Source organism: Paroedura picta, chromosome 3, assembly GCF_049243985.1.
Source record: "Paroedura picta isolate Pp20150507F chromosome 3, Ppicta_v3.0, whole genome shotgun sequence".
Lineage (NCBI taxonomy): Eukaryota > Metazoa > Chordata > Lepidosauria > Squamata > Gekkonidae > Paroedura > Paroedura picta.
In genome coordinates this window covers 135,070,731-135,094,394 of record NC_135371.1, presented here as the reverse complement: position 1 = coordinate 135,094,394, position 23,664 = coordinate 135,070,731, and the positions used below count along the sequence as shown (strand labels likewise).

The 23,664-nt window shown below is 44.7% G+C and overlaps 1 protein-coding gene and 1 long non-coding RNA gene across 4 annotated transcripts; one reads left to right on the top strand and one right to left on the bottom strand.

Moving 5' to 3' along the window:
- Positions 1 to 746: 746 nt before the first annotated feature.
- On the top strand, positions 747 to 20,994 carry LOC143832918 (uncharacterized). Its single transcript, XR_013229452.1, has 3 exons — positions 747 to 774; positions 3,045 to 3,087; positions 19,938 to 20,994. It is a non-coding gene; the product is annotated as an uncharacterized LOC143832918 (long non-coding RNA).
- On the bottom strand, positions 14,043 to 23,652 carry PYCR1 (pyrroline-5-carboxylate reductase 1). Of its 3 annotated transcripts, none has more exons than XM_077328053.1 (8): positions 23,494 to 23,652; positions 23,252 to 23,329; positions 22,215 to 22,285; positions 21,061 to 21,240; positions 19,476 to 19,697; positions 18,299 to 18,391; positions 17,542 to 17,705; positions 14,043 to 17,458 (listed from the first exon to the last, which is right to left on the bottom strand). In XM_077328053.1, exons 2-8 carry the CDS (start codon positions 23,316 to 23,318, stop codon positions 17,317 to 17,319), a joined length of 939 nt encoding a protein of 312 aa, XP_077184168.1. In that variant the 5' UTR covers positions 23,319 to 23,329; positions 23,494 to 23,652; the 3' UTR covers positions 14,043 to 17,316. The 3 variants fall into 3 exon arrangements, with proteins under 3 accessions (XP_077184168.1, XP_077184170.1, XP_077184169.1); XM_077328055.1 differs by having other exon boundaries at positions 23,628 to 23,648; XM_077328054.1 differs by having other exon boundaries at positions 23,252 to 23,331; positions 23,504 to 23,630.
- Between the last annotated feature and the right edge of the window lie 12 nt (positions 23,653 to 23,664).

Here is a 23,664-nt window from a genome sequence, read left to right as displayed (position 1 = left end):
CAAAATTTTCTCCAAGAATGCCAGGAGTTGGTCTGCTGAGGCTCTCTCAACCACATTGCCCAGGAATGCAAGATGCGATACCGGTCAGTAATTGGAGGGGTACCACAGGTCCAGCAATGGTTTCTTCAGTAGAGAGCGGACCACTGCTGCCTTAAGCTCCTGGGGGAATTTCCTGATGAAAGGGTGAGGTTCACAATCTCCCTCAGTGGGCCTCCTATCTGCTGGTTGCTCACCTTGAGCAGTCATGACAGACAAGGATCTAAGAGGCAAGTGGTTGCTCTCACTGTCCCTAGCAGATTGTCCACTTTGGTTACAGAAAGCTCCACAAAGATTGAATCTTAAAACACAGTAAGATGAACAGTAGGAACAGAGAAGCAGTTTTATGTGTATGTGCAAAGAGAAATTAGGGCAACCAAGCCCCTAGGTGTTCTTCTTCCTAGGGGGCAACCATGAAAGCTGTAATGTTGTGTGAAATGAAAATGCATTTCAGACCTCATGCCCATTATGGATAGGTGCAATCACTGTTTTCCAGAGAAAATACCAGTTCAGCAAATCTCCTCTTTAATGAAGAAACTGCTTGAACTAACTGCCTAGTAACAGCTTTCCTTGCAGCATACCATTGAACAGCTCTTCCGAGTAAGAGGACTGGGAAAGCATACATTGTACTTACACCAGGAAAAGAACCTCTGACCTTTGTTCAGGAACTGATAGCCCTATGTTGTACATTGTTGAAAAGGCAGGCTGCAGCAAATAGTGACTCCCTTAATTATGGAGGTAGGTGATTTACTTATTTTTCATGTGTACCTGAGTCATTTGCTCTCATACTATATTCATTCTGTGATCTCATATAAGTCTAGTGCACATACCACTTACACCACAGCCTGAGCCACAAACAAAGAGATTGTAACCACTCAGCTCAGCACTTTATGGATGCACTGAGCAAGTAAGCAACCATGTTGATGGTTCTTCAGCTGGAAAGCTGCTACGTGTGGGATTTTCATTCCTCTTATTTTTATTAAAATTCTATTACACACCATTACTACACTGCAGAATATTCAATGGGACATTTTTCTTTTGCCTTGCAAAGGTAGATGCCACTCCCTTCACAATATTGCTCAATTCTATTCTTATTGCCATTTTCTGTTACTGATTCAGTATTGGCTATATACCACGTTCCTATTCTTTCAGGATCAGGCACGTTTAATAATTTTAATGATTAATAGAATCCTTGAAAATGCCAGGAAATCTGCCTTCCATTGTCTCTAACTATACTACTTAATAGTTGGAAACATCTTCATTTCTCATTTAACATTGCACCCAGAAGTGAAATTCCAGTATGCAGTTACTGATTTCTACAAGATTCTTATAGTCACTATACCCTCCTAAATCCACTGACTCCAACAGACTGGGATTGCAGTTTTTGCCAATTTCGTTGTCAAATAATCTACTATTTTGACCAAATAGCATTGCCTGGCTGATTAACCTGGACTGACCAACTGTTTAGTATTAATTTTTGCTTCATGGCTGAATAGCATATATTGTCTTAATATATGAATTAATAGCAAATGGTTCTGCCTCCTTTGGGGCAAAGGTTTCATAAACTGTATAGATATAATAAAGGATAGATTTGAACACTGTTTAAAAAAGGACACAGGGCTGGTTAAAAAGATGCTTAACGATTCTTTAGGGAAAGCTCTATAACACAGGCCTCATCAAAACATTTGGTGAACAATCTGTCAACTACATTTTATAGAATTGTGACAGGTTACCAGGCCCACACCATCAATAGTTATAACAAAAATCAAGATGGCTTTCTCTATACAGATAACAATTACTCTGGATGCATAAAAGACAGAAAGAGAAGGCTGCAGAAAAGGTCATGAACAGACATTGAGCAAGAACAAGGGTGTCAGTGGACACTCACCCATCCCATTTCATATACCCTTAGCCCAAGCCCCTGAGTTCTCTGCCCTTTTCATACTGTTTTCTCTCATACATCTGTGTCACCCCCCCCCCACACACACACACACTATTAGCTGCAGCACTCAGAGATGCATGAACACACAGTCTCTTTCACCTTACCTCTCCTTTTAGGTGACTGATAATATGTAAAACTTTGTTAACCCCATGGACAAAAGACCCTCAGACTTGAAAATGTCAATATAAAAATACACAATACAAAATGTTACGGGTCTGAAGAAAACTATGTCAGGTTCTCAGGCAGTCCAGAAATAAACTCAATGCAGCATTTTTAAGCTTTGATATATTATCATTCTGTAAAGAACATTTATGTATATTACCAATAATCTGTTCCTCTTAATAAAACAGTAAGGCCACTTATGGGAGTTTGTGGGCCCAGGACCATCACGAACATTGAACATGGAACTTCTACAAACTCCATGATGTTCAAGAACCAGTTGGGTTTGTTGGGTTCGTTTTAGAGGTGGGCACGGATCGCAAATGAACCTCAAAAATGCATGAAATGGGGAATTTTCTTGTTCACAAAGCCGTGTCCCCCAAGAGCACACAAGTTCATATGGGTCTTTTTGGCTTTGGTGGACTCAGCAGTTTGTGAGGGGTGGATTTTCTTTCTTGTGTCCATGTCTCACATGGCAGAAAAGCTGACATGTCATGAGGAGGGTTTGGAGGTGTCCTGTGGTGTCCATATAAACTTCAAGCTCTCCTCACTGTACTTGACAGGCATCCATAGCAACCAATGGGATCCATCCCATTCTTACCTATGGGAACAGTAAGCTATATATGCTTCCAGCATTCACATGCAACCACATTCCATTCTCCATTCTAGCATGGAGTGGGTGGCATGTGGGACAACTGTAGACAACCGAATGCAGGACAAAGCTTTGCTGGACATATAGTGTGTCTGGTGGAGGGGGTGGGGGAGAAAGGACTACCAAGCTTCTTTGCATGGTGGTGTTTGGCTGTTTTTCTTGGAGACTGTCCTCTCTCCAATGAGGCCACTGTTAGGGCATTTTGTTGGGGACAATCAAGGCTTCCTTCTCTCTCTCTTTTTTTTCTTGGTGCAGGAGTTGCTTGCTGAGCTTGGGAAGAAAGTCTACCATGTTCAAGGTTTGTAATGCCCCTCAAACCCCTACAAACAAATTTTTCAGCATCTCCTTTTTGCCCTGGGTGGTGGTCACCCACCTCTCCACACCTTCAGAGAGAGGTATCCATATCGCACCTTTAGAGGCTTCTAGATGGGTATGCTGAGAGACAGATGGGATTAATGGACTTCTGGGTGGGTTTGCTGGGAGACAGATAGGCTTTGTAGGCTTCTGTGCAGGTGCGCTGGGAGAGAGAGATGGGCTTCATAAACTTCAGGATCTGTGTACTGGGAGAGAAATGGGCTTAGTAGGCTTATGGGCGGGCACCCAGGAAGATAGCCATACATAGTGGAGTCCAGGATGGGTTTGCTGTGAGATAGATGGATGTGATAGACTTTTGGGCAGGTGTGCTGGGAGAGTTCTGGGTAGGTATACCAAAAGAGAGATGGGCTTAGTGGACTTCTTGGTAGTGGGAGAGATGGGCTTTGTAGACTTCTGGGTAGGGTATCTAGGAGCAAGACAGGCTTCGTAAAGTTCTGTGTAGACATACTGGGAGGTATGTACAGAATTGATTCCTATTAGACACAAGATTTCAATGCAGGAGCCAGAAACTATGCCCATGCAGAAGATTTTGGATCACCCCCAATATTCAGGACAGAACCCAAGATGGGATGGTGCAATGCGGCAATCCTATCACACTATTGACTGCCAGGGTAGATTGGTTCATATGGCTGGGCAGGTGTCCCATACACCTCATACTACTCATGTACGCCCCTCCAAAAGCTGTGCAACTGGTGGATGAGAATGACCCTTGCAGATAGAAGAACATACTGTTCTTCCATCAAGGGTTGGTTAGATATATGGATAGGTATACTAGGAGATAGATGGACTTGGTGGACTTCTGGGTAGGGACACTTCTTGTACTTTGGGGTCAGTAGGCACTGGAAGACAGACACTCCATTATGTTTCAGATGAGGTTTTGGGGTGAGAGATGGGCACTGATGTATTGTAGGCATGATAGGACTGATTGTTGATGAGTTGACCAACTATGACATTCAACATGTAAGTCAGAATGGAATGATGCCATGTAGCAACCACGTTACAGATTATAGAGATGAGTGCAAAGTGGTGTCTGCTCCAGGGAAGCGTGCTGGAGGTTGGTGGCCCGCAAGCAAGAGGATGATGATGACATTGGTGGTTAAGAAGATTTGGGAGCCAAACAGAAAACCAAAGTTCAAAAATGCTGACTAAACTTTGGACAATGTGCATATTTGTCAGCAGAAGATCCTTGAGAGGAGTCATGGGTGATGAACTGGCCAGTGTGGACTGAATAGGATAGGAGGGCCCACAGCTAGGGACAACTTCAGGGTAGGTATGCAGAAAGATCAATGGGTGCAGTAGACTTCTGGGTAGGTGAGCTGGGAGAGACAGATGGGCTTGGTAGACTGCTGGGTGGGTTTGCTGCGAGAAAGATGAACATGGTAGACTTCTGGATGGGTATACTGGGAGAGAAAGATAGGCTTCGTAGACTTCTTCATAGGGATGTTTGGAGAGTGATAGACATTGTAGACTTATTTGTGGGGAAGCTTGGAGAAGGATAGAAATTTTAGACTGTGGGGACACCTGGGGAAAGGCAGAAATTGTAGATTAATTTGTGGGCACACTTGGAGGGAGAGAAATTGCAGAATCCCTGTTCCAAGAAAAAATAACGAGAAGGAAACCTTGAGTGCCCCCCACAAAACACCCTAACAGTGGTATTTCCTCAAAGCCAAACAAGAAAAAAAAACAGACTATAGTGAAGTTTTATGCAACACCAGGAAAAGAAATTCATTGCTAAAATTGCTGGAGAGAGGGGTGATTGCTCTCTCTGAAAAACAGCCAGACACCACCAGGGAAAGACCTGAAGCTGAAAAGTTGATACCTCAGAAGGTGGTAGTCCTTTCTCCCCCGTCTACTAGACCAGCAAAGCTCTCTCCCTCCTTCATTTGTTCTATAACTCTCCTGCACACAACCCACTCCACGCTAGAACAAAGAGCAGAATGCTTGCTGCCCCCATGGGCAAGAATGGGAGAGATCCTATTGGTTGCAACATGTTCCTATAAATTAAGAAAGGTATGATTGAAGTTTCCATGGCTACAGGAGAACACCCCCAACCCCTCTTCTAGAAAAGTCAGTTTTTCTGGTGTCTGAGAGATACATGCCGAAAAGCTAACTCCATGCCCCCAACAGACCATCGAGTCAGCCAAAGGTGAAAATACCTACATGGACCAATGTGCTCAGGGTGGGCGTGGCTTTGTGAACACTTGCCTGGCCCATTTTCAAGTATTTTTAAAGTTCATTTTCTGGTCCGTGCCCATCTCTACTTCCTACTGACCAGGTTCAATGGAACTTCAGCAGCATGAAGCGAAGCATGTTACTGAGTTCACTAGTAGTTACTAAGCTTGCTTAAAATTGCTGCTTTACAGTGTCTTAAGATAGAACAGCTCTAAATTATGCAAGCCCTCCCTCTGGTGGAATATCCTTTATACTATAGCATGTTAAGAACACAACAGGAAGCAGTTTAGCATTACTAATTATTATTAGTGCACATGTTTATTTCAAGATTGACAATTAATGGGATTTTAACAGCTAGTCTAATAGGTAATTATCGGGTCAGCACTCCTTGTGTTACTCAACTTTACAGCAGTGTTTGACACAGTCGACCATGAGCTCTTAGCTCACTGCCACTGGAATACAGTGGACAGCCTTCCAATGTATGATATCCTTTCTCCAGGGTCATGGACAGAGGTTAGCAATTAGAGACACTCAAGACACTGCCAGCTCATATGTGGAGTGCCACAAGTGGTAGTCCTCTCTCCAATTTTATTCAACATCTTTATATACCCTCTTGCCCTGCTAGTATGGAGACTTGGACCTGGGTGTCATCAATATGCAAATGAGACCCAGCTCTTCCTCCCAATGGATGGCCGCCCATATTCACCCCCCAGAGTCCTTAGGCAGATGTCTGGAAGCAGTGATAGGATGGCTCAAGCAGTCTCATCCCTTTAAAGATGGAGGTCCTGTGGCTGGTCAGAAAGGGTCCTAGTGAGGAAGCATGGATGGGGTGCAACTGTCAGTAGCTCACTCTGACAGGAACCTGGGTGTGATCCTGGACGCAGATCACAAGAGTAGCACAGCTGGTGTTTTTCCACCTTCCCCAAGCTACTAGCAGCCTAGTAGCCCTGGAATGTCTAGCCACGGTGATCCACAGTCACCTTCAGATTGGATTTCTGCAACTCACTCTACATGGGCCTACCTTTATCCCTGTTCTGGAAATTACAACTGCTACAGAATACAGTAGCCAGAGTCCTCATGGGATCACCGTGGAGAGCCCACATCTACACCGTGCTCTAACAACTGCACTGGCTACCATTTGAATCCTGGATCAAGTTTAAGATCTTGGTAATTACCTTTAAGGCTATACACAGTCTGGACCCAGTGTACTTCAGGGACAGCCTCTCTCCCTATGCCCCTCAAAGAGCACTATGCTCAGCTAGCACCAACTGGCCCCAAGGAAGCATGACTGGCCTCAACCAGGGCCAGGTTGTTCTCTGTCCTGACCCCACTTGGGGGAATGAGCTCCCAGAGGAGTTCTGGGCCATTGGAGCTAGCACAGTTATGCAAGGCCTGAAAAAATGGAGCTCTTCCTCCATGGTTTTGGTTGGGGCCAGTGAGCCAACAATATCTTCTGGGCCCTCCAGAACCCCCTCCTATCAGATACACCTACTGGACATGCCATGGAGCATGTCCTGGCCAATCTGCTGTTATGGTCAAAATTTTGATCTGGCCAATCTGCTGTTATGGTCAAAATGTTAAGTGGTTTAAATAGTGAATGATTAAATGTTGACGTTGATGCAGTTACTGAGTTTGTGTTGTATCTGTCATATTGGATTCATGTTCTCTGTGAACTGCCCTGAGCTGCAAGGGAGGGCAGTATAAAAATGTAATAAATAAACAACACACAATTTCTTCTTTATCGTGCTTTCTCTATGCAGGAAGATATGGTTATGATTTTATATAACAGTATTTAGGCCACAATGTGTCAGACAATTACAGAAGCAACAAGAAATTAGATAAAACTAAACAATTTTTATCAAAACCCTCCTGTACAGCAGGAAAACGTCACAGCCAGGCAATATGTATTTTCTGGAGTTCACTTTGCTATGTAAGTTTTCCAGAGCCATTTAGTTTCAGATTTTTCAGACACTGTACAAAAGGGTAGACGAAGATGAGAACAGACCTCAAAACCTACTTTTTGTGGGTAGTATTTAATCCCATCTTCTTAGAAAAGGGAGACTATTAGATGAAATGAGAGGAGCTGAATCTTTTCATTAATGGCTGTTATCATATTGGATAGCTGGTTTTTTTGCCTATAGCAGTGGTCCCCACTATGGTGACTGTGGGTCTCTTGCACCCACTGACACTTTTCTGGCTGTCAAGTGCTTCAGAAAGTGGGCATGGTAGGACATAAGGGACTTTTGCCCAGCTGGCCATTGGAGATCTGATTTCAGTGCAGGTATTTTAAAATTGCTTCAGCAGCTGCTGCCACCGCAGTTTTTACAGTTTGACTGAAGGTAAGCCGTGAAATATATTTTAAATAATATGTTCACTTTAAAAGGCATTTAAAAGAGCTTCTACCTGAAATGTTGAAGAGTACTATTAGTTATGCATGACCTCATATCCTGATAGTGCTTGGCTCCACCTCATGCAACAGCTGAAGATGCCCATGGGCTGAAAAAGGTTGGGGAGCCCTGCCCTATAGAAAAGACAAAACAGGAAGGGGTCTGGTTCTTCCCGCAATGGATCAAAGCGGAGTAGCTGACGATGAAACCAAGGCTGTGACATGCACTGTCTGTGGCATGTCACATGAGGTATTTTTACCTCAGAGTAACTTTAAATACGCATGCACCAAGTGCAAGTTAGTAGTACTCCTTTATTCTGTAAAGGAGGGTGAAGAGTTCTTGGAGAACTCATGGAGCACTTTTTGGAGGGCAATTGGGAGAGGTGGGAAAGGTTTCTCACCAATTAGAGGAGAACCCAATACAACAGATGGAAGAATGTTACCCAGAGGTGTCGGAAAATGTTTTGCCCCTCTGATTCTTAGAAAACGTTTCCAGAATCCCGTGATCAGAAAAACTTAAGGAGATGGAAGTCCAAGAAGGTTGGGAGTTTCTCAAAACTGAAATACTGAAGGCACAAACCTCTTGAGGAGGAAAACTGAGAGGAACCTAAAGAAACCAGGGTGGCTCCATAAACAGCTTTTAAAAGAACTAATTTAAAAAAGACTCATATAGGAAATGGAAGGACCACCTTATAATCAAGGAGGAATATAAACAAATAACCAATGCATGTAGGGAAAATGTTAGAAAAGCTAAAGCTCAGTATGATTTATTTATTGTATTTATATATCACCCTCTCCGAAGGCTCAGGATCTTAGGCTAGCAAGAAATGCTAAAAACAAAAAAGGATTCTTTAGTTATATTCAAAGTATGAAAAAGAATAGGGACATGGTAGGACCATTGCAGGGACATGTGACACTGTAACAGGTGATGAAGAGGGATGAACTGCTCAATTCCTACTCATCAGTTTTCTCTTCTGATGGGAATCATGCTCAACATGGCAAACTTATTTCACGTGATGAGGGATGGGAGTTATTATTTTATTATTATTTATTTGATTGTATGACCGCCGGTCTCGGAAACTGGCTTGCGGCGATTCACAGTATTTCAATACAAATATAGTACATTAAAAACCATTAAAATTCCCCATTAAAACCGCATTAAAACAATGACTCAGTCACAATGATAGCAATTAAGAAAAAACTATTCCCATACAAGCCTACTGGATGAGCAGAAGGGAATGGATGGATAATTGGGCATAGGGTGGAACATTCTGGGGAACCAGACCAGTCTAATACTGGCCTCCCCCTCTGGGGAGAGGGGCCCGATCTTAGCCCCTGGGCTACTACCCAGCCTCAGACAAACGCCTGGCGGAAGAGCTCTGTTTTGCAGGCCTGCCACATTCAAAGAGCTCTGACAGGGCCCGCAGCTCTTCAAGGAGCTCATTCCACTAGGTAGGGGCCAGGAGTGAAAAGGCCCTGGCCCTTGTCGAAGCCAGGTGTGCCTCCCGGGGTCCTGGGATTATCAGCAGATTCTTACCTGCAGAGCGAAGTGCCCTGTGGGGGGCATAAGGAGATAGGCAGTCCCTCAAGTATGCAGGACCCAAGCCGTGTATAGCCTTGAAGGTTAATACCAAAACCTTGAACCTAATCCGGAAACAAACTGGCAACCAGTGCAGCTGCTTCAGCAGCGGCTGAACACGGGACCTCCAAGATGATTTCGTGAGGACCCGTGCAGCTGCATTCTGTACCAGCTGTAACTTCCGGGTTAGGGACAAGGGTAGGCCCGTGTAGATCAAGTTACAGAAGTCTAATCTAGAAGTGACTGTTGCATGGATCACAGTGGCCAGGTGTTCCAGGGGCAGTTGGGGCGCTAGTAGCCGAGCTTGGCGTAGAAGGAAAAACGCTGTCCGGGCTACCTTAGTGACCTGGGCCTCCATGGAAAGTTAGGCATCCAGAATCACTCCCAAATTCCTGGCTTGGGGCACAGATGACAATTGCACCCCGTTCAGGTAGGGAAGATGCCTTTCCTGCTCCCTTCGGCCTAGCCAACGGACCTCCGTCTTGGAGGGGTTGAGTCTCAGGCAGCTCCTCCTGATCCATCCCAGCCACTGCTTCCAAACAGCTGGTGAATCTTTCTGAGGGGAGATCCAGCCTGCCATCCATCAAGAGATAGAGCTGGGTATCATCAGCATACTGAATCCCATAACTCCGTACCAGCTGGGCCAGAGTACGCATATAGATGCTAAAGAACGTGGGGGAGAGCACCACTCCCCGTGGCACCCCACATGGGAGTGCAAAAGAGTCGGATAACTCCTCCCCCACAGCGACCCTCTGTGACCTGTTCTCAAGAAAGGAGGTTAGCCACTTAAGAACCACCCTTCCAATCCCAATATCAGCGAGGCGGTGAACCAAAAGCTCATGGTCAACCACATCAAATGCGGCTGACAGGTCTAATAGCACGAGAATGGCCGACCCACCCCAGTCTAGCTGGCGCCGAGATAATATGTAAGGCAACCAGCACTATCTCCACCCCATGGCTAGGACGGAAGCCAGACTGGTATGGATAAAGGGCCGAAGTTTCCTCCAAAATTGCTAGGAGCTGGTCCACGGTGGCCCTCTCAACTACCTTGCCCAAGAATGCAAGATGTGATACCAGGCGGTAGCTGGCGGGGTCCCGCGGATCCAGCGACATTTTTTTCAGTAGAGGGCGAACCACTGCCTCCTTGAGTCGCTGAGGGAATTCTCCCGATGTAAGGGAGAGGTTTATAATCTCCCTCAGGGGAACACCTATCCCTGGGTTGCTGGTCTTAAGCAAGCACGATGGAGAGGGATCAAGGGGACAAGTGGTCACCCTCACTGACCCTAGCAATTTGTCCACTTCGGATAAAGAGAGCCGCCTGAAGACATCAAACCTAACCCCCCGTAACAGCCACGGTGCTTCTAGTTCACAAACTGTATCAACTGTGGCAATAAGGTCACGGCAGAGCAACAAGATCTTATCCGCAAAATAGCTCGCAAAAGCCTCACAGCCAAGTTCCAACGGACTACTATTTTGATGCCCTCCTTTGAGGGCAGTAAGGGTCCAAACTACCCTGAATAATTGGGCTGGGCGAGAGCTAGCGGACGTGATTTCCGCGGCAAAGTAGTCACACTTTGCCGCTTTCACCGCCATCTCATACGCCCTCATAAGCGTGTGATGAAATGTTCTTGTAGCTTCGTTGTGAGTCTTCCACCAAACCCGCCCTACCCAACTCACCTCCCTCTTCCTCTCGCAGATCTCTGCAGTAAAACACAGGGCCTGCTTGAGGCGAGGGTGGGGAGGGCGCTCAGGATAGCTCAGGAGCTATCTAGTTGTGGCCTAGTGTCACTGTAAGGCTAGTCCATAAGTGCCTTGTTCCTTTAAATCAGTGGTCCCCAACCCGTGGGCCACGGCCCGATGCCGGGCCGCGAAGGCCTTGGCGCCGGGCCGCGGCTCCCTCTCCCTGCCCTGGGAAGCTTCTTACTGCGGGAGGGGGGGAGAGGGAATCAGGGCCGCACATGCGCACATGCGCAATGCGCGGCCGAAGTCATGCGTGCGTTGCACTTTCATGCATGCGCAAAAGTGCAGCGCATGCACTATTTCGGCCACACATGCGCAATGCGCGGGCGCGCGGCATGCGCGGGCGGGCAGTTGCCCTGCCGGTCCCCAGCCTCAAAAAGGTTGGGGACCACTGCTTTAAATGAAACCAAATCATCTGGCCCAGATGAATTGCATCCAAGGGTACTAAAAGAAGTTGCAGATGTAATTTCTGACCTCTATCCATTATTTTGACAATTCTTGGAGAACAGGTGAAGTGCCGGAAGATTGGAGGCGGGCTTTCTCAAGAACAAGTCATGTCAGTCTAGCCTTATCTATTTTTTTGAGAAAGTTACTACCTTGTTAGATCATGGGAATTCTGTGGAAATTGTTTAAATTGCTTTCAGTAGTTTTTGATAAGGTTCCACATGATATTCTTATTGGCAAGTTGGTAAAATGTGGTATGGATCCTATTACCATTAGGTGGATCAAGAACTGGTTGACAGATAACACCCAAAGGGTGTAAAGGTTCGTCATCTTCTTGGAGAGGAATGATGAGTGAAGTGCCTCAGGGATCTGTCCTGCTGCTGTGTTGTTCAATCTGTCCCTCTTAATAAAACAGTAAGGAGGGTTGAGGTGGGCGCAAAGTGCCTTCCAATTGTGCCCTCACCAGGACAGACCAGAGTTCCAGCCAGTCAGGGGGTGCGAAGCCGAAGTTCGGACAGGGCCCGCCCACCCAGGGGCAATCTTGAGACATCGCTGCCAGTCTGCCCCTGACCACCGCAGTGAGAGGTCAGTAAGGATGCCAAGGAGGATGAGAACGGAGGCTTGGACAAGCTGCACCAGCCCTTTTCGTCCCAAGGCTGTCCTAACTGTCATGTCCAACTGTAACTTTGCCTCAGGACCCTGACAGAGCTGGCAGGAGGCTGGTGAATATGCTCCCTTCCCCCCTCCCTTCAGGCCTGCTGTGAAGGAGCCTTTGACAGGCCCTGACTGAGGGAAGGGAGGTATTTCCAAGAGCAACGCAGGGGAGCCTGTGTTCATTTTTGGGCATCACAACTGAAGAAAGATGTAGAGAAGCTGGAGCATGTCCAGTGGAGGGTTACAAAGATGGTGAGTAGTTTGGGTTGAGAGTTTGGTCTCTTTAGCCTAGCAAGAAAATCACTAAGATGTGATATGATAACCATCTTCAAATACTTGAGGAGCTGTCATATAGAAGATGGAGCAGAGTTGTTTTCTGTTGCCCTAGAGGGTCAGACCAGAACCAATGGGTTTAAATTAATTCAAAAGAATTTTTGGCTAAACATCCGGAAGATGTTCCTGACAATTAGAGTGATTCCTCAGTGGAACAAGCTTCCTCAGGAGGTGATGAGTTCTCCTTCTTTGGAAGTTTTTAAAAGCAGAGGCTAGATAGTCATTTCACAGAAAGGTTGATTTTATAAACATAGGCAGATTGTGATTGGGTGGGCAGCAAGGATGTGCCAATGTTTGTCTCTTGTGGCCCTTCCTTGCATACCCAGCGAATTGACGATACCTATTCTGGGATAGTAGGTGAATTTCCTCCAGGCCAGGCTGGATTCTGGAGATTTTTGGTTGTGGGGAGAACACTTGGGTATGAAATTGGGGTCACAGTGTTTGGGTAAGTAGTTGTGAGTTCCTGCATTGTACAGGGAGTTGGACTAGATAACCCAGGAGATCCCTTCCAACTGTATGGTTCTATTATTCTAGGAGATCAGAAGCACCTTAAACAATATTTATTCCAGCATGACTTTTCATGAGCTTAGTGTAGTGGTTAAAAGCTGTGGGGCCTCTATCTGGATAACTGGGTTTGATTCCCCACTTCTCTAAATGCAGATAGCTGAGTCACCTTGGGCCACTCATTTCTCTGAGTGCTCTCTCAGCTTCAGCTACCTCACAGGATGCCTGTTGTGGAGTGAGAAAGGGAAGAAGATTATAAGCCTCTTTGAGACTCCTTTGGGTAGTAAAAAGCAGGGTACAATATATCAGCTCTTTTACGTTCACAAGTCACAGTTCACTTCTTTCAATACAATGTTAAGAAATGTGTGTACACACATACACAGAATTTTCTTCCATTTCGTATGAAACTGTGATCTGATTTACAAGAGTTTATGCTGGAATAAAGAGCCTCTTATGGCGCAGAGTGGTAAGGCAGCAGACATGCAGTCTGAAAGCTCTGCCCATGAGGCTGGGAGTTGGTCCCAGCAGCCGGATCAAGGTTAACTCAGCCTTCCATCCTTCTGAGGTAGGTAAAATTAGTACCCAGATTGCTTTCTGGGGGGGTAAACGGTAATGACTGGGGAAGGCACTGGCAAACCACCCCGTATTGAGTCTGCCATGAAAACGCTAGAGGGCATTACCCCAAGGGTCAGACATGACTTGGTGCTTGCACAGGGGATACCTTTACTTTTACCTTTATGCTGGAATAAATGTTGTTAATATTTAAATTACTGCTAGTCTTCTGTTTTGTTACACTACATTTGACTAACAGTCTATTGATGCATACACTATTTAAAACTATTAACTCAACTATTAAAGATTCCTTGGATCTTTTAAAGTTTTATGAACTAGTTTGACTCCTGGTTCAGGAGAAAGATGAAGTATGAATATTTTAGTAAAGTTTTAAAACTCTTTAAAAACATCTCTGCAATGACAACCAACTTTATATGAATATGAAATACATCAAAAATGATTGCAATGCTATTCAAGGTAAGAAATATTTAAAAACACAGGCCATGATCCAACAGAGTTTTGTATGCTGACCAAATTCTACAGAATCTTGAAGAGCAAATTTATTTGTTTCACAGTTTCCCTAATCAGCCAGAATACAAAAGTGCATTTATTCTATTTAAACGTGCCACTTGACTTAAGGTGGCTTACAACTCATAATTAAAAAATTACAACCTAACCACCAATTTCTGACCATTCAATAAATAAAACCCCAGAAACTTTTCTCTATTAAAAGCTCTGGCATATAAATAGCCTTATGGAGTCTCCTAAAATGTTCCAAGGACAATAGGCCTGTCCCTCCCCACAGATGCCATTCCATAAAGTAGGGAAAATAACAGAAAATCAGAATTAATAGGGATCAGGAAACCTTAACCTTATCCCATACCATAGTAATCTCAATGTGTAAGCAAGAATAATGTCATCATCCAGAATCAAAAAAACCCCAAAACCAACTGCCAATGGCAAGAAATACAAACATAATCAAGTCTTAGACTGTAAAATTTATTCTCCAATGGGGAATATGTCTTGCGCAGACACAGAACAAAACTAGGAAACCCAACAAATGCCCCAGAAACAGCTCTACCGTAAAGTTCAATGTACTAAAGGTTAGATCCAACCAGCTTTTCTGCTTGGGTAAGATAAAGTGAAAAAACTATCTGGATCCAACCCTATGCTGGCAACCCAGAAGTGACCTTATTGGCTTCCATTATTGGCCTCAGGCAACCTGAGTTATGCTCTGAATATATTTGGTGGCCAACATATCTCAAAGTCAAATGTATTCTGGTCAAAGAAGCTGGACCTCTGTCCAGCCTCTCTTTCTTCTGTTATGTAGGCACTCCTCCATCATAGATGACAGGAGCCACCTACATTCCGGGGCCTTACATCACCTCCTCTTTCTGCTACCTCACCCACCAGATTCCCTCCTCTGCAGCTGCCTACAGAGAGGTGGAAGAGGCAGGGTCCAGGTTGAACTTTGGGATTTCTCCTTGGAGAGGAGAAGGAAAGAAAAAAGTTTCACCAGTCAGCCTCCAAGCACCTTGAAATAAATTATAGACTGCCATGGGAATAGTCTAAACTTGAGGTATTCTGCATAAAACTTCCCAGAGCTACAGTATCCATACATGCCTAAAGTGCAGGCACCTTTTTTCTTTCTATTCCGTATAGAAAACATAGTACTTCTGAAAGTAAGGAAAGGGATGAGAAATAGGAAAATGAGCACTGAAGCCAGTAAATGGAAACAACATATTATGCAGGAAATGGACAAGTAGCTCTTATGGAATGTCTTTGTCACCAAGCCCTCCAGCCCCATCTACGGCATCAAAGATTCCAGTTCATTGATAAAACCTAAATTCCCAAAGTGTAAGAGTAGCCCAGGGCCAGTAGTCACCCATAGGCTCAGAAGATTTTGAAGGCAGGAAAGAGATGCAATCTTCCACTCAAGGAGGATGTGAGACACACAGAAGTATGTCTTTGGTAGATTCGATATATGAACCACACCAGTCAGGCAAGGCTCTGACTTTAACAGCAAGGAACCTTTTGCTTGCCCTGTTAAGTACCTTAAGGATTCATTCAAGCCTTCTTTGTGTGAGACATCTGCTCCTGGTTGCTAAGTGCTCAGGAGAAGGCAATCCACACTTGGCCAGACCTATGTGGCACAAAAGGAGCCTAACATTCAGCCATATGGATTCAGTATGTGCTTTAGGCAAACTGAATTAATGAAATGAGAATACTAGAGGAAAACTGAGTGAAATACAACAGGTGAACAACTATTTTTATTTCAGACAAGTTTTGTAGTACTCATCTGTTATTGTTAACAGTTGACCCATTAATTTGCTCCATCACCACTTGTAACTCATTACTGTTCTATTCATTATTTTGACTCTCCCGCAAACCAAACGTAATCAGATCCACAAGTGTGCTGAACACACCCAATAAGGGTTATCCCACCCTTACTGGCATAAACTGGAACAATTTTAAAATGGATCACTCCCTCGCCAGCTCCAGTTGTGTAATCTCATAGGACACTTCTAATACTTCTCTGTCTCACCAGCATGGAGGAGGAGGGAAGCAGAGAGCCACACTGCAAAGTTTTCCTGTACTGTTGTGAGAACAGAAGGTGCTGTTCAGCTGGATTCCAGATATTTTGTGAAGGAATAGCAAAGGTGTAGGAAGTAATAGGAAGTAATAAAGATTACAAACAAGGCTCCAGAATGACCTACAGACTGGCCAGCAGTCGTGCTTTGATGAGAATGAGATGAGCTGGGTTTTTTGTACCCCATTTTCTATAACCCAAAGGAATCTCAAAGCAGCTTACAATCGCCTCCCCTTCCTCTCCACAACACAATTGACACCCTGTGAGGCAGGTGGGCCTGAGAGAGCTCTGAGAGAAGTGTGACTGTCCCAACATCACTCAGCTGGCTGCACCTGAAGGAGTGGGAATCAAACCCAGATCTCCAGATTAAAGTTCGCCTGTCTTAAGCACTACACCATGCTGGCTCTCAGACAATAACAATCAACCAGCCCTTTCAGGTCTCAGCTCACACTCCGGCCCCTTATTCTTTAAATTAAGAATACTAATTTTTGCCCACAGGCCTAATAGAGCATGGTATAAAGGATACGTGTATCAGTCTGGGACTAGGAGGTCTAGATTTACATCCCTATTTAGCTATGAAGTTTTTAAGGTGATTTGTCCTGCCATTGTTTGTCTACCCTCCCTCACAAGTTTGTTGTGAGAACAAATGGGAGACACTTAGAGGCATAATCCACAAGTAGTAGTAGAAGAGTTGGTTCCTATATGCCGCTTTTCTCTACGAGGAGTCTCAAAGCGGTTTACAATCGCCTTCCCTTTCCTCTCCCCACACCCTCCCCCCTGTGAGGGAGGGTGAGGCTGAGAGAGCCCTGATATTGCTGGTCAGAACAGCTTTATCAGTGCTGTGGAGAGGCCAAGGTCACCCAGCCGGCTGCATGTGGAGGAGCGAGGAATCAAACCCAGCTTGCCAGATTAGAAGTCCACACTCCTAACCACTACACGAAGCAGAACAACTCTACAATAACTACTACAAAGTGAAGAACATGGTCACCTCCCCCCGCCATACACACACAGTATGAAGTGAGGTTCCTCCCCTCGTCTGTGAAAATACTGGTCCCTAATAGCCTCCAATAATCTCACCTGGAAGCTAATATCACTTTTCTGCAACCCTGAATCTAGGACAGGGCTCCCCCCAAATGGCTAGAACTACAGATTCCCTAGAAAAACAAAAGAAAGCATGGCCCTGGATAGCCCAGAGTCCTCAGAACTTCTTGGTGCTTGGATTGTTCTTGTTGAACAGGCTGACTTTGTTGCTAGAAGACTCTAGTTTCACTTTATCCATTAAAGTCTTCTTAATGGCAGCTGGCGAGACTTTCTCCTGGTCAGCCATGCATTGCAGTTCCCTGTTGAAGCAAACACTTAGTTAGCAGATAAGAAGACCAGGGTAAGAGTGGGCTACTCCTTATCCCTCCATATATTTGTGTACCTCGTTCTGATGCAAGATGCTTCCACAGCATTGATGAGCAGCGATCGGAAACCGCCACTCTCCAAGAAGTGCAGGGCATATATGGTAGCACCCCCTGGAGAACAGACATTGTCCTTCAATTGTCCAGGATGCTGTTCAGAATCCAAAAGCATCTTGGCAGCTCCCTGCAGTTTTGGAAAGAGGAGTAAAAAAAGCTCATGGGAAACTGCATCAACAGCTTTATCTTGTCTTCAATGCCTTCTGAACTGGTTAACAGCAAGAGTCCTGTAACACCTTAAAGTTGTGGCAGGGTATGAGCTCTTGTGAGTCACTGCTAACTCCTTCAGTGCCTGCCATAGCTTTTGTTAGTCTTTAAAGTGCTAAAGGACTTTTGCTCCTTTCAGTTGCTATAGGCACACTAACACAGCTGCCCATCTTGATTTAACTGGTTAAGTGCATCTTTATGAAAACTGCTCAAGGCAATTCCAGCCACAAAAAGCAAGAATGTTCAATGTGCGAGAGACTTATAGGATTGGAAGACTGCTCTGCGGCATACAGGTCTGAATCGCCACCCACATCCTACTAGCCTTCCCTGCCATACCTCCTTCTACTCTTGACACTGCAGTGAGATCATTTAGAAAACTAATCTGAGTTGCAGGAAAATTTCATAGTATTTTAGATATCTATGCTGGAGAGATATTTTCAGCCAAATACTGCAGACCAAGAGGTAGTATATGAACACGATTGCTGTCTTTGAACAAGAAACAAAAGTACTGACCAGCAAGGCCTGAGCTCCCAGTCGGACAGCTAGCCTGCGAGGAAGACCCATCTTCACCCCTCCATCTGCCAGTGCATCTAGGGCTGTGAATGCCTGTGGAATCAGAAGTAATATCACAGGGAAATAAAGTTGGGACTCTCAAAGTCAGAAGTTCCCTATAAATACAATCTCAGTGATGCAGTGGTAAAGAAGGCAAATGCAGTCTTGGACTGTATCAATAGAAGTATGACATCAAAATCGCAAGATGTCATAGTCCAACTGTACACCACATTGGCCAGATCCCACCTGGAGTATTGTGTGCAGTTCTGGAGGCATAATTTTAAAAAGGACACGAACAAAACTGGAGGGTTCAGAGGAGCCACGAGGATGATCTGAGGCCTGGGGACCAAGCCCTATGAGGAAAGGCTGAGGGTCTTGGGAATGCTCAGCCTGAAGAAGAGGATGTTGAAAGGGGACATGATTGCTGTCTTTAAATATCTGAAAGGTTTTCACTTGGAGGGGGGCAGGGAAAGGTCCCTGTCGGCAGCAGAGAATAGGACCCGCAGTAATGGGTTTAAACTATGTGGAGAATGATATCAGCTAGATATCGGGGGGGGGGATTTCACAGTCAAGAGTAGTTCAACAGTGGAATAGGCTGCCTAAGGAGGCGGTGAACTCCCCCTCACTGACAGCTTTCAGCATCAATTGGACAGATACTTTTCCAGGATGCTTTAGACTGATCCTCCAGGGGGTTGGACTAGAAGACCTGTATGGCCCCTTCCAACTCTATGATTATAACTCATTTAATTAATCGGACAAGCTATTGTTAAGCCAGGATAGGCACCCTGAAGAACAGAAAACTCACCTCCCCCAGCAATAGCTGCGCATATATACCATGCTTACCCTACCAGAAATAAGCAGCTTTATCATACAATATTTCCATCCAAAGGGGAGCCATAACATACTAAAGCAGACCCTCCCAAATACCAGTCAATGAATTCTACCTGTTGACCTGGTATGGATTTCAACAAACCAGCCTGAAAGTGAGTGGCTCTGAGAACATTCTGGAGACCAGAAGGGTCTGCCCCAATGCAGAAATACTGCAGCTTGATGCATCTCCTGTGACAATCTATCCCCTGTTAGTATGGTTTCTGCACTTTTACCAGCAAATCCCCTTACTTAAAGAAAGAGCACATACATAAGCAGGTCCACTGCCACTGAGTCCGGTGACAGCATCAATCAGGTCTTCTTCCACCTCAGTGCAGTAGCCCACGCTGGCCATCAGCTGTTCTAAGAGCTTCCCATCTTCCACTTCAGCATGCGTCCCTGTAGCATAAACAGTGGCACCTTCCCGTACAATCACTGGTGTGTTGGTCATGCATCTGATTACTTTTGGGGTGGGGCAGAAGGCGGAAAGTTTCTTCAGAGGCAAAAAGTGATAAAAGCAAATTAACATTTTACATCTAAAATGAATTTTTTACACAGCAAGCTGCCAAAAGACAGAGAAAATGCAAAGTAAGATAATTCCCCACCACCACAATTATTCAATGTAGAATTCCCATCGAGTCAGACTAGATACATAAAACTATGCCTTTATTTCTTGACTGCAACTATTACACAACCTGTTTGATATTATCATGTGTCCACTATCACCAATTAGGCTTTGTTATCATGATCAAGCAACGGCCAAAGAAAGAGGGGAGCCAACGTGTATCAAGCTTCTCCAACATTCAACATGTGAATGAGACCTGTTGTGTGAACAGACCTTCAGAGAGGACCCAAGACTTAGCAGAACCATTCTCAGATCCATCGCGAAAAGCTCTCCCTCACCAGTGACAGCCTTCTGGGCTGAGCCCTAGAAAATATTACTCTGATTTTTATGAGGAAGCTGGAGATCAAATGCCGGCAGTTCTCTGGGATACCAGCATGAACAAAGGAAGATTTACAGCTAGCCCTGCTCCGGGAATATGTTTTTCCCCTGGACTATGTGGAACAGCCGGAAACCATGAGAATAAAGTTGTAAAGTTAAACAAATGGCTGATGATACTATCAATACCATTGCATGACAAATGAATCCTATTGTCTGTGGCGTGGTATGTGAGAATCTGAACTCAACTGGGAAATATGCCAAAGAATAATCTCATGTCCAGAAACGCTATTTCTGAATACATTCTCTAAATTTGCTCACTTTCTACCTGGGGGGAAAACTGGCATCTATGATATCAAAGGAAGTGCAGAAAGGGCTTGAGGGTGGCTCATTCAAAATGGGGTAGCTAGCCAGCAGCAAGAATAGACTCCACTCACATCAAGATCATAAATGCAAACAACTTCAGACTTTTGGAGAGCTTCTGTAAGGCTAAATTTTGGACTCTGCACTATTTCATTTTCAGGAAACCGTTCCTGGCATGCAAGAATTACTACAAACTTCTTTAGCATTCCAGCTACTTGGCTGGATGAATTAATGTAGTGAAATGAAATTGAGGGGTTATTTTTGAAGGAAGTTGAATGGAAGGGTGAGCAGTATAGAATCCTTCCCTCTGCAGTTCCTCTCCTGAACTAAGCTCCACCAATGAACGCAATTTGGGCCTGGGGAAGAATTCTGTACTCCTCTCCCACATATTCTTTTTGCTTCTACAACTGAACACACAGCCCCCACTTTTATATGGTTAAACATATAGAGCTGCTGCCACCCCATCTCCTTGGGTTGTTTGCCCACTGTTGTTTGCCCACTGTCCACTCTCAGCATAACTTCAATGGATTTGTTGGATCTTATAGATTCTCACCTTCTCAATAGAGCTGATAGTGACACCAGCAGCACATGAGACCACAATGTGCCGATCCTCTATGTCTGAGCCAATTTCATCCAGAATAAATGGAATAATGGGAGGTTTCACAGCCAAAAATAGGACATCGCTGTTTTTAACTGTCTCTTTGTTACTTATGGTGAAATTCACACCCATTTTCTAGGGGAGGAAAACACACACATACAATTGAAAACAACAGATGAAACATTCCTTGAGCTCTGTTTAAATAATACAGGCATGAGGGTTTAGACAGGTGATTTTAGCCAAGAACCAGGTGCAGTACTGTTCACTTGATGTTGCAGAAACCAAGCAAGCTCAACACACAGCATGTCAGTGGCCATCAGGGTCACAGAAATGGGGAAAAAATACTGGAGGCTGACTTGGAAGCTAAATACTCAGACAAGTTCAGCAACTCGACTTTTACTGGATGAAGACCTACTTGCTTCCCAGTGCCTGCCTCAAACTTATGAAAAGCTGCTTTGGGACTGTTGATAAGCCATGGTTTGGGGAAGGGTGTGCATAAACTTGTCCTCCTGCGCACTCCGTCCCCACCATGCTTGCAGAAATCCTCCAGGGATAAGCAGGGAAACAGAAGGTGAAAAAAAAGGATTACAAACTGCCTACCATCCATTTTTTCTACACTATGAATAACCCACTCCCAAAATGTATTTAGCATTACAAGAGCTGCAGCTATAACTTCTGTTTTTCTTCTTTTGTCCATAGGTGATGGATGAATGAATGTGCATGAACAAATAGTCAAAGCTGCCTTATACAGAATAATATTATTGGTCTATGAAAGTTAGTACTGCATTCCCTGACTGGTAGCGGCTCTCCACATTTTCAAGTGGAGATCTTTCCCATCACCTACAACCTCATCCTCTTAAGCAGATATGTCAGGGATTGAACCTTGTTCTTTAGATATGCATAGCAAATGCTATACTAGTAAGCCACAACTCCAACCCATGCCAGTGGCATGTCCCACTTCAGTAGGAATTTCAGCCCCCCCCCCCCAAAAAAAACCCAGAGATTGTGGAAAGACAGCAATGATTGGTGCAAATATAGCAAGACATACATTGGGTAAGACATGGGGATGGATACGAGAAATTTTAGATCATACAGGACCCAGAACCTACCCTCATCCCTGCCACTGTTGGAAGATCAGTATCTGGTGAACTTGCTGTGATTTTATGAGCAGCCAAGATCCCTGGGGAGGGAAAAAAGCAATCTTCAGTTTTGGTTTGGAACTTTCAATAGCCAACTGAACTATTCTAGTATTATCATCTAGTCTTAATTAGTATATATTGTTATCCCTTCTCAGCACATCCTTTATGCAAGACTGCATTGCCCCTCACTTTAAGAAACCCAGCTAACTCAGGGAGGGAGGGTTATATCACTATAAAGGGAGAACATAAATACCTGGAGACCTTGCCATAAAAATTATCTTACAAGATAATTATACTTCTCTGTGAGAAGACTCAAACTGTATTTCGCAATGCTTGTGGGTTTTCTGGGGTTTAACTGTAGTGCTTTATTTCTTGTGAATCTTCCCATGAGAAGATAACCCAAAAGAAAAAAAAGATTGCTACTGCAAGGCAGCCCTGTGAGCCCATTTACGGGCCTTTCCTTCAAGTTCTTGTTGGCAGGTAAAGTTAGTATAACCTACCACTTAAGAATATAAAAGTTAACATAAGCATACACACTGCATAGCTCCTACCTTTGCTTCTCAACAATTAGCATTTTGCCAACAACGCCTATACTTAATTCTGGAACATGTTATTCTGGAGAGGGTGGTGATTTAGCAAGGACACCATTATGGCTGGAATTTCATTACAAACTCACTGAGCACACATATGTACACTTTAAAATCAAGCATAATATTAATTCAAGACTCTCTTCTAGCTCTTACAGAACATTAGCAAAAAAGAGCTTTTTCTCATTCAGGCGGTATGCAGAAGCCTCCAGGTCACACTAGCTGACAGGCAGAAAGACATACACGTGGTAGTAAACTACCAACCTGGATGGGTGCCAATAGTGTTGTACTCAAACCTGGAGAAAGTTTTAATCTTGTTTAGAAAAATATACTTTCCTCTGCAAAAATTCTACTAAAAGTGGGTTTTGCATTTAGTATTCAACATCAAAACTACTTCTGAGCCCCCTGGTACCTGCCTACCTGCTGCCGTAAAGCCCCTAGCCAGGGAGAAGGCAAGCTGTCCAGCACCGATGAATCCCACACTCATGGTTGCCACAACTGGGGACGAAGACGAAAAGAAATGCAAATGTCACTGTTAAGTTTTCATCTCCTCACGCAGTTTTAATGTCACCATCGTTCAGTCACCTATTTCTTTCCACCCCTCTCCCGCCCCAGTTTGCTCCCCACTGTCCTTTCCACGGACGCGAAAGGCCCAAGCCCACCGCTTTTCCTTCAGCAGCTCTTGTCCTCGATGTGATGCCTTTCTTGTCTTGCACTCCCCGTTCGTTTCCACCACCTCCCCTTAGCACCGAGATGCTCTCCTGAGCACAAACCAGATGCCGCCCACGTGGCTTACTCGGCGTAAGAAAAACTTATCCAACGAAGGACTGCCT